The sequence below is a fragment of the Microcebus murinus genome, chromosome 2 (assembly GCF_040939455.1).
Source record: "Microcebus murinus isolate Inina chromosome 2, M.murinus_Inina_mat1.0, whole genome shotgun sequence".
In the NCBI taxonomy this organism is placed as follows: Eukaryota; Metazoa; Chordata; class Mammalia; order Primates; family Cheirogaleidae; genus Microcebus; species Microcebus murinus.
In genome coordinates, this window is record NC_134105.1 from 41,918,574 (window position 1) to 41,928,940 (window position 10,367).

The 10,367-nt window shown below is 48.8% G+C and overlaps 1 protein-coding gene across 1 annotated transcript; it reads right to left on the reverse strand.

Moving 5' to 3' along the window:
* Positions 1-277: 277 nt before the first annotated feature.
* Positions 278-8,141, reverse strand: PARS2 (prolyl-tRNA synthetase 2, mitochondrial). The gene is made up of 2 exons (XM_012749673.3): positions 8,076-8,141; positions 278-3,807 (listed from the first exon to the last, which is right to left on the reverse strand). The coding sequence occupies exon 2, from the start codon at positions 3,776-3,778 to the stop codon at positions 2,351-2,353; it is 1,428 nt and encodes a 475-aa protein (XP_012605127.1). The 5' UTR covers positions 3,779-3,807; positions 8,076-8,141; the 3' UTR covers positions 278-2,350.
* Between the last annotated feature and the right edge of the window lie 2,226 nt (positions 8,142-10,367).

Genomic DNA, 10,367 nt, shown 5'->3' on the forward strand with positions numbered 1-10,367 from the left:
TCTACTAAAAATAGAAAGAAATTAATTGGCCAACTAATATATATAGAAAAAATTAGCCGGGCATGGTGGCGCATGCCTGTAGTCCCAGCTACTCGGGAGGCTGAGGCAGAAGGACTGCTTGAGACCAGGAGTTTGAAGTTGCTGTGAGCTAGGCTGACACTATGGCACTCTAGCCTGGGCAACAGAATGAGACTCTGTCTCATAAATAAATAAATAAATAAAAGTTTTATTTATTGAAATCACTTTTGCCTAGGCAGAGGCTAAGCAGTGTAGTGGGAATGGCATAGTTTTTGGCCACTGCCCAGATTCTAGCTATGATCATTAACAGCCATGCATCCCTCAGTAAGTCGCTTAAACAGAGCCTCAGGTTTCCTCATCTGTAAAATGAGAATAATAGAACCCACCCTGCACAATTATAAGGCCTGGAAACAGTATATAAAAGTACCTCACAGCACAGTGGCACGCCCTCAACAAACAAATGGCCAGACCCTGAAAAGCAGAGTGACCGCATGAGTCTGATAATGCACGACTGAAATAACTCAAAGAAATGCCCAATTAGAAAGTGGGCCCAGAGGAGGTGGCCCTTACACCATGGGCTCAGTCGACTCTGACTGCACACTGGAACCAGCTGGGGAGTTTTCAACTTCCCACTGCCCAGGCCACAGCCCACACTGTAACCAGACCCTCTGGGTGGGGCCCAGGTGATTCTAGGGTGCAGGAAAGGTAAGATCCCTGCCTTGTAATCTAGCCTTTCTAGGTTTGTTCTCAGAATTCTCATCTCCTGGCCTGCAAATCTAAAGTATTCCAGAAGAATCCTGGGCCTGGCCAGAGCTGCAATGATAGGGCAGGCGTTAGAGCTCAGCATTAGGAAACCTTCATTAGGAAACCAGACGACCTGTGCTTGGGGGTGGGGTTACTCCGGTCTAACAGCAGTCACAGTTACAAGCTGCCAGGAGGCTGTTTAGCAGGCAGAACCACCCGCCAAGACAAGAACTGCAGTGCACTAGAAATCGGCTCAGGCCCCTGGCACAAGAGGCTGGACCACTGTACAATGAGCTGGGTAAGTGCAGAACAAGAAGGACGCGATCAGTGCTGTGGAAGGCAGAAGAAAAATCAAGTCTAGGAGCTGTCAGGCAAGTTTTTAGGAGGTGGTAGCTTTGAGCTTGGTCTTGACAGATTTTTGTCAGACGTGGACATATAGACACTGTAGGGGCCAAGGATGGATAACCTGGTTATGTTCCTAATGTACAGTGCAGGAACAATGAAAGTAGGTGGCACTGCTGTGGTAGCTCAAGTCGGCTCCCAGTTTTCCACAGAATTCAGGCAGAGACCAGCTCTTAATAGTCACCCCCTATTGTGGTTCTAGGATCCAACCCTGCACCTAGGACAAAGTCACCATGGTGGTTGAAGGCTGCTGCTTCTGATATTGTAGGAAGAAATGGTTTAAACCACATTTTTGCAAGCAATCATTTTTTTTTTTTGAGTATGGAATCAGTAGAAAAAAAAGGTATAAGAAGCTGTCGTACTGTTAAAATGGCAGATGTTATCATTGTTTCAAATGAACAAGTGAGGTTCATTCCAAAAGTTAAACTTTATTCAATCAATAGAACATGATCTCAGTGCTTAAGCCACCTTAATAGGGCCAGGTCTCTGGAGGAAGTTTTGGGTCATCAGCCAATTACATTGATTTTCCCGGAAACTTAAGAGTCTGAAGGATCAGAGGAACCAGATCTGCCTGTCATGAACCTCTCATGGAACAATGCAGTGTCACCAACACGGACTTTACAGGCCTAGTTCCATTTTCTCATATCACAGATGGGGAAACTGAGGTCCCAGCAGGGGAAGGGAAGTGTCCAAGTCACCAGTGAGTTGGTGGCAGTCAGCTCACCTGATTCTTTTCCCCACACTCTCGGCCCAGCTGCTCAGTGGAGCGGGGCTGGTGGGCTTGTTGTCTGGACCAAATGCAGCAAGAGACCATGGTCAGACTGTCGGGAGTTCCCAGCCTACACATGGAGGCTCAGCTGAGAGAAGGGAAGCAATCACCTAAGGACCAAGACTAGAACTTGGCACTCTTTCTTGCCTCTCAGCCAGCTAATAGAAGCTTCCACAAAGGAATACAGAAGGAATAGTGTATGGAGGCATGATAATCCAGGGAAAGGGATCAAGTTAATGACTTTAAATACAAATCATTTGAACAAATGACTGGGTGAGAGTTGGTTTCTCCAACATGGTCTCACCTCCCATGAGCTGCCCTGTTTCTGGAGAGAGGCGCCCAGGAAAGGAGTGGAGGAAAGTGCATGTTAGAATGACAGCAAGGCTGTGAGATGGGGTGCGAGTGGCCTGGGGGCATTTAGACGGTCTGCACTTGGGTCAGTAATTCCACGACGCCTTCTTTTGTGAGGAAGACCACCTCACCGGTGTTCTGACACCGAACCTCAAAATGTGCAGGGTCCTCCAGGGCCCTCTTGCCAGCGATGATCACAAAGGGGTAGCCAAACTTGTTGGCATCTTTCAGTCTGTTTCCAATGGTCAGATGCGTCCTGTCATCCAGCAGCACCTCCCCACAAAGCTGAGGCACCACCTCCGTGACGTGGTCGTATAGGTGCCCTGTGAGCTCAGCAGCTGCCTCCTCCTTACTACCTTTCTTAGGGGGGATGAGGCAGACTTGGTAAGGGGCCAAGAGGCGGGGCCAGCGGATGCAGTCTTCTGTAGAGAGGACTTCAATGGCAGCAGCCAAGATCCGTGTCACACCCAAGCCATAGCACCCCATTTCAGCCAGGGATGGTTTGCCCTGGATGTTGGTGAACTGGGCATTGAAAATGGAAGAGTACTTGGTACCCAGGTAAAATGTGTGCCCAACCTCAATGCCTTTGGTTTCAGTCAGTGGGCCCTGGCAAGCAGGGCAGTTTCTTTGTGACAAGTCCAGTGTCTCTATGTTGGCCGAGAAGCTGCATCTGGGACAGATGGCAAGCCGATCTTCTCCAACATCCACTGGGAGCTGGAACTCGTGAGACATTGTGCCCCCGATACTGCCCACATCTGCCTGGACCTTGATAAACTGCAGCCCCAGCCTGTCAAACAGGTTGCAGTAGGCGTCACACACCAGGCCGTAGGTCTGCCGGGCGGCCTCTGGGGAGGAGTCGAAGGTGTACATATCCTTCATGTAAAACTCTCGGCCACGGAGAAGGCCAAAGCGGGGCCTGGGCTCATCCCGAAACTTCCTTGTCACTTGGTACAGTAGGAACGGAAGCTGCTTGTAGGAGAGTGTCTTCTGGGAGGCGACCAGGGCTGTAATAACTTCCTCATGAGTTGGTCCTAAGCAGTATTCCTTGCCATGTCTATCTCTAAGTCTTAGCAGCTCCTTGCCCATCAAGTCCCAGCGGTTGGTGGCTCGCCAGAGCTCTGCCGGGCTGAGGCTGGGCATGTTGACTTTCTGCCCCCCAATGGCCTGCATCTCCTGGTCTATTACCCGCACGAGCTTCTCCATGGCACGGACGGTGTAAGGCAGGAGGTGGTAACAGCCAGGACCTGCGGGGTGGATCAGGCCCACCTGTAGCATCAGCCGCTGGCTCTTACAGGTCAGGTCGCTAGCTTTGCCCTCCAGGGAGAGCACCTGGTCTTCCCGAAGGTTCTGTGGCTGGAACACACGTGATAGCACCAAGCGCTGCCTTCTCCCTGGGGCACAGTGGTGGAGCCTACGAGGGACATACCCAGAGAGTTGGCAGCTGCAAGTGGCCAGGGTGGGCAATGCTCTGCATCTGGTCAGCAGCCCTTCCATGATACCCTGGCACAGGGAAGCACTTGCACCTGGAGAAAAAAGGGTGTGCGGCAATGAGCGTATGCTGATGCCATGAAGTAGCCAGCACAGTCTCCAACAAACTTCTAAGACAGTTACTGATTTTGCAGACACCAATCATTCCATTTGTAATATCCTAGCAGATCAAAGCACTACTTCTTTTACTTCTTACTTCTGTTTTTAAAGAAATCAATATTTTCCTGATTATAAAAACATAAAACAACACACTGCGGAGATCACTACACCACTGTGTAGGGATTGCGCAGGCTCTGGACTCAGGAAGCCTGGATTCCAGCGGGGCTTCCGACTGGCTGCACCCTGTGTAGCCCCTCAGTGCTCAGTTTCTTCATCATGAAATGAGAATAACAGGACCTACCATGTAGGTTTATTTGGGAATTTAGAAGAGTAATGAAAAGTTCTTAGAATAGTAGCTGGCACATACTATGAGCTCAAAAAGAGAATCAATTATAATCACTTGGCCCAAATGCTGCTGACATTATGTTTCCATCCCCTGTCTCTTTGTAAGCCCTGTCCTTTGTACACCAATGCTGAGGACCTTGAGTCAACACGTCTACTCCATAGGTGTCTCGTCTCCTGAGCGTCACACCTACACACCCAGTGGCCTGGAGAGCACACCACACAGGTACTTCAACTCCACGCTCCAGAATGAACTCAGCATCTTCCCCCAAACCCATTCCCCTCAGCACTGCCTGCCACTCTGAATGGACCACAAGCTGCCCTGTGCCCAAACCAGAAACTCGGGTTCATCTACTTTGTCCTCTCTATGCTCCACAGTCACCAGCCTTCTTGGCCCTGTCATTCCCACCTCTTCACTTGCTGTCCAATTTGTCCTTCTTCTCTCCACATCCTCCACCCAGGTCCAGGCCACCATCCTCTCTCATCTGGGCTATTGCAACAGCCTCTTCACTGGTCTCCCACTTCCATTCCTGTCCTCCACCAATCCATTCTCCATGCTCCAGCCACAGGGGAGCCTTCCAATGCACAGATGGAAAGAGCTTTTTCTTGCTTAAACAGCCTCCTGCTGCCCTTAGAATAAGGTCTAAGCTTCTGACCTTCAGGGCATGCACAGTTGGCCCCCTCAGGCCTGTCTCACCACCACCCTCTTCACTCTCCCAGATCCATCGGTGCCACGCTTGCTCTTAAACACATCGTCCCCTCTGCATAGAACACCTCTCTCCCCTTTGAGTACAAAGGTCTGCTCATCCTTTGAACCTCAGGGTTACTATCCTGTGCTCTAGGAAGCCTTCCTTGTCCCACTCCCAAAACCCCAAAAGACTGGCTCTCCTGCACGACTCACTCATTCCCTATCAAACACCAGTCCCTCTGGGGTTACTGCTCATTTGGTGCCTATTTTCCCCCTGACACTCAGCCCTTAGCTTGCTCATCACTGTATCCTCACACATGGCAGGGGTTCACTAGACACTGCCCACAGGCAAGTACACTTCCCTATGACTTTACAAAATAGTCACACATTTCTAATGGCAGTACAACCTCCCATTGTTTGACTACATAAAAAATGATTCTCCTACCACTAGCATTGTCAGTTTTTTTCTTATACATAATTTACGATTAACAGAATCTTTTTTTTTTTTGGCATATATTTGGGAGAGATTTTTAGAAATGGAATTATTGAGTCAAAGGATATAATCTCTTTTAAGGCTCTTGACTTATACTGTCAATTTCAGAGAGCACCTCTACTTTTCAGCACAATCTATAGAGTGGGGCTCCCCAGCAGTATGCTGAGAGTGGGTGACTGATTCCTCTCAGCTCTGAGGAGCTGGGATGCCCCAGCTGGTCCCCTCCAACGTTGAGCAGCCTCATCCATTTCCCCTGTGCACTGTACAAATACTGAAAGGTTGGGAGGCACTGCCACAGAGCTCTAGTGTGGCTTCATGGAGGCAAGGCATGTGTGGATTCACCCCTGGTTGCATCACTCACTTGTGGTTTGACCTTAGGCCAGCAGCCCAAGCCAGAAACTCCTTCACCCTTGACTCCTCTTGAAGGAAATGAGTCTGTCTCCAAGATTTCTCTCAATTCCATCCACAACTTTTTGGCCATTACTACCTTAATCTTGGGTTAGCCCTTCAATACCACTTGCTACATTACGGTAGCCCAGTGGTTCTGAAATTTAATAGAGCATCAGAATCACTAGGGGCCTTGTTAACTCTGATTGCAGTAAGTCTGGGGTTTGGGCAAAGAACTTGTATTTCTAACAAGTTCTCAGGTGATGGTGCTGCTGCTGGTCCAGGGACCACACAGGGGAAAACCCATGCAGAAGCCAGAAGCCTAGCTATGCACCTGTGCTGACCTAGCTCCTAAACACCATGAGGGCAATGGCTACATCTACTTTGTTCCAAGTTGTATCTGCATCAGCACACTGCCTGGACACAGTGGACACCCGATATATGTTCTATCAATGAGTGAACTCAATGATTCTTGACTCCTGGCAGTCCAGTCTCCATATTACAACTAAAATGATAGCCGACCCAATCACTCCCCTGCTTACAATCCATTAACAGCTGGCTCCCCATCATAATTTTCACAGAATGGCTCCAAAGCTCTTCATATTTTGACCCCAACACACCTTTTGCAACTTCTTATCCTACCACACCTCTAACTGCTTATAAGCCCCAAACTGCTTATCATTCCACAAACAGGCTAACCTCTCCCAACCCCCAACAACTCTAACTCATCATTGAAGGTTCACTTATTCCAAGGTATCTCCAACCCCTCCTAAGAGAGAAAAGTCACCTCCTTCTCTGGGCTCCACTGCACGTATCACTTTATAGTACGCTGTACTGGAATCAGTTACAAAAATGTTTTTGATAAAGTGTTGTGTGCCAGACACTGGGAGTGAATGATGTTTCATGTCCTATTCCTCCATTAAACTGAGTTTATGAGGTTTTCTACATTTTTAGATTTCAAGGTCTAGTACAATGCCTAATGTTTAGACTATTGTTGTTTGTTGACAAAATACATTAATAAAGAGCAAAGTAAATGAGTGCAATGATATAATTATCTAGATAATTTAAATAAGAGCTTTAAGCCCTCCCCACCTACGTGTGCCTCTGTCCTCCGACCCCTCAGCTTACAAAAGAAGAATTAAAATTATCTCAAATTTTCAAAGTTATCCACAGACAATACCTTAAAAGCAATATAGTAACTAACATGTGTAGCATTTCAGACTCTGGCAGTCTGAGTCATTCACTCACTCAACAGACATTATGAGTATCCACTCTATGGGGATGCTGTCAGCCCCTCCAGCCCAGGCCTTTATTTATTATTATTTTTTCTTTTGAGACAAGAGTCTCACTTTTTTGTCCAGGCTAGAGTGAGTGCGGTGGCGTCAGCCTAGCTCACAGCAACCTCAAACTCCTGGGCTCAAGAGATCCTTCTGCCTCAGCCTCCCGAGTAGCTGGGACTACAGGCATGCGCCACCATGCCCCGCTAACTTTTTCTATATATATTAGTTGGCCAATTAATTACTTTCTATTTATAGTAGAGACGGGTCTCACTCTTGCTCAGGCTGATTTTGAACTCCTGACCTCAGCAATCCGCCTGGCCTCCCAGAGTGCTAGGATTACAGGCCTGAGCCACCGCGTCCGCCAGGCCTTTTTGACTCACAACTGCCCTCAAATCCAATCAGGAAAACCGTATATAAAGCGTTTACAACAGTATCTGGTACACAGTAAGTGCCATGAAGTGTATGTCATTATTACTATGCCCAACTCATAGAAGAGGGAAGCTCTGAAATGTGAAGTCGCTTGTGTCAAGTGACCCAGCAAATGAGCGTAGGGTCACACCTGGAAGGCAAGGTCCCTGCCTCCAAATCCCACTTGGTTTGCAATGGAGCCCCAGACCAGTTTTGAGAATTGGCTCAGTCTTCACTGGCTGGGTGACCCTGGTCCAATCGCTCTGCTCTCGGGGCTTCCGTTTTCCCGTACGTAAAAAGGGAAGGCTGGTCCGGCCAGCAGGTCATCCCGAGGGCCTCTACAGGGCTGGCACTTCTAGGAACACGCGCCTCAGGCGACCCGAAGTAGACTAGGAAGTTCCGCCCTCGTTTTACAGCGGCGCAACCTGAGACTAGGAGACCGGCAGTATCCAATAGTTTGTGACCGTGAGCCCGCCCCAATGCAAGGACAGGACGCACGTGGGAAAACGGACACCAGGGTCCTAAGTATGCGCGCCCAGAACTGGGTTGTAGCTTCACTGCGCCGCCCCCGCCCGCCCCTCAGGCCTCGCCGTCACCCACGCTCACCAAGTGCAGTCCCAGCCAACGACACTTCAAGACCGCCACGCTGGGCCAGCGCGCCTGCGCCAAGCCCCGCCTCCTGTCCTTCTCGCCAATCGCAAAGCCGCGCTCCCGGGGGCGGGGCTGGCGCTCTGGCCCCACCCCGCTTTAGGCGAGCCGGAGAGGTTTCCCGGAAGTTTAGCCCAAGAGCGAGAACCCGGCTTTCCTCAAGATCATAGATTGGCCTGGGCAGCAATGAGTAAATCACCATTCCGGAAGTGCTCTCTAGGAATTAGGGAGGTATAACTCTATGATCAAAGCCAACCTACTAGGATTTGAGCCTACTGTTCCCACCACTGCCAGGCCCCGCCCACTCTCCCGACCAGGTGGAAAGCTGGCGACCGTGTAACCATGACAACACACAGGGCACTGTAGTTTCTACTCCATCCTATGGTTTTACAGGCTTTCAATGTAAATAACTTTAAAATTTGTGAAATAGTTGGAGAAAGGCACCTTTATTATAATGCCCAAGATAGTTGTAAAGACACGAATTCAAACTTTCATTCACAAAATTTTTGAGCAGGTACTACGTAGGAGTCACTGTTGTAGACACTAGGGATAGTGCAGTGAAAAAAACAGACAAAATTCCCTGCATTCAGTGTAGGTTACATTCTAAAAAGAGGAAACAGTCAATAAACCAATACGGTGAAATTTAAGTGGGGTGGTGGGAAGAAAGAACTCAGTAATCAAGATAAATGGTATTTTAATGCAATTAATTTTTAAAAAACAAAATTAATGCAAAAATCCATGTTGAACAAAACATCACAATTTTAAATAAAGACAGGATCTATCAATCAGATGATCTGATGAGGTTTACCAGGACTGCATCTCCCCAACCACCTGGAGCTGGGAAGCTGGGAAGAGCTGGGGTGGACCTGAGCTCTTTTGTCTCAAGAGCCTTATTTGGCCTCTACAGCCCGGCAGTGTGGTAGGAGACTTCCCCAAGGAGTGCAGTTCCAGAGGTTTTACTGGGGTGATATTCCCCACTCCCCCTCTTTGGGAGCAAGGAAAAAAATAATCTTCAGAATTTCTCAGGATCCACATATCGAAAGTAGTCTTGTTACATGCTATAGAGAAAAAGTTAACTAGGAAAGGAGAATGAAGGGGGTCAAGTGTTTGTAATTTAAAATAGGATGATCAGGGAAAGCTCCATTGAGAAGGTGACATTTTAGAAAATATCTGAGGAGGCAAGAGACAGAGCCTTGCAGATATCCAGGGAAGAATGTTCCAGACACAGGGAACAACAAGTGCCAGTGTCCTGAGGTGGGAACTCTGTGTCATATAACTCTACCTAATAACAACTACAGTCTCTTGAGTGCCTAAAATGTGCCAGATGCAATGCAAGACACTAGTGATTCTGATACTGGCCCCAAGAAGCTCTCAGCCCACCAGGATTTTCCAGGAACACCACTGTGGGATCAGTGGTGTGAGGGGGGCTGAGCACAGCACTGTGGGAGCATGGAGGAGGGCTTAACCAGGGAGTTGACCTTTGAACTGGGCCTGAAGGATGAGTGAGGTTTACCAGGTCAAGAATGGCAGTGGGGGTGGAGTGGAACATCCAGGCAGAGGGACTAGGACACTCAAAGGCACAGATCAGGAAAGGATGAGCCAGTGTGGAGGATGCATGGGTGTGGTAGGATTTACATCTTTACTTCTCACAGCTCTTAACACAGTGCTTGACACATGGGCTACAACAGTGCTTCTCAACCTGGAGTGCCGAGGAAACACTGTATGCACCACCCCCACTCCCTGCCCCCAGATGCTGCTTGCCAATCTGGGGTTGGCCCAGGCACCAGTATTTTATAGTTCCCCAGAAGATCCTGACGTGCAGCCTCTGTTGGATCTGCTGGCTGGGAGGAAAGGCACTAGACTCTCCTCTAGGGGGAAGGAGCGTTAGATGCATGCTATTTTCTTGGTCTTACAATTGAGGAAAACACAGCTCGGGTGGAGCACACAACTGCATCTCCCCAACCACCCGGAGCTGGGAAGCTGGGAAGAGCTGGGGTGGACCTGAGCTCTTTTGTCTCAAGAGCCTTATTTGGCCTCTACAGCCCGGCAGTGTGGTAGGAGACTTCCCCAAGGAGTCCAGTTCCAGAGGTTTTACTGGGGTGATATTCCCCACTCCCCCTCTTTGGGAGCAAGGAAAAAAATAATCTTCAGAATTTCTCAGGATCCACATATCGAAAGTAGTCTTGTATTTCTCCCTGTTCCCTGTGCACGTTATTACATCCCATCCAATCCTGGGAAAGCCAGGCAGCT

Excerpts from the sequence above, each read along its gene's own strand:
- PARS2 (XM_012749673.3), bottom strand. The coding sequence starts at position 3,778 with ATGGAAGGGCTGCTGACCAGATGCAGAGCATTGCCCACCCTGGCCACT.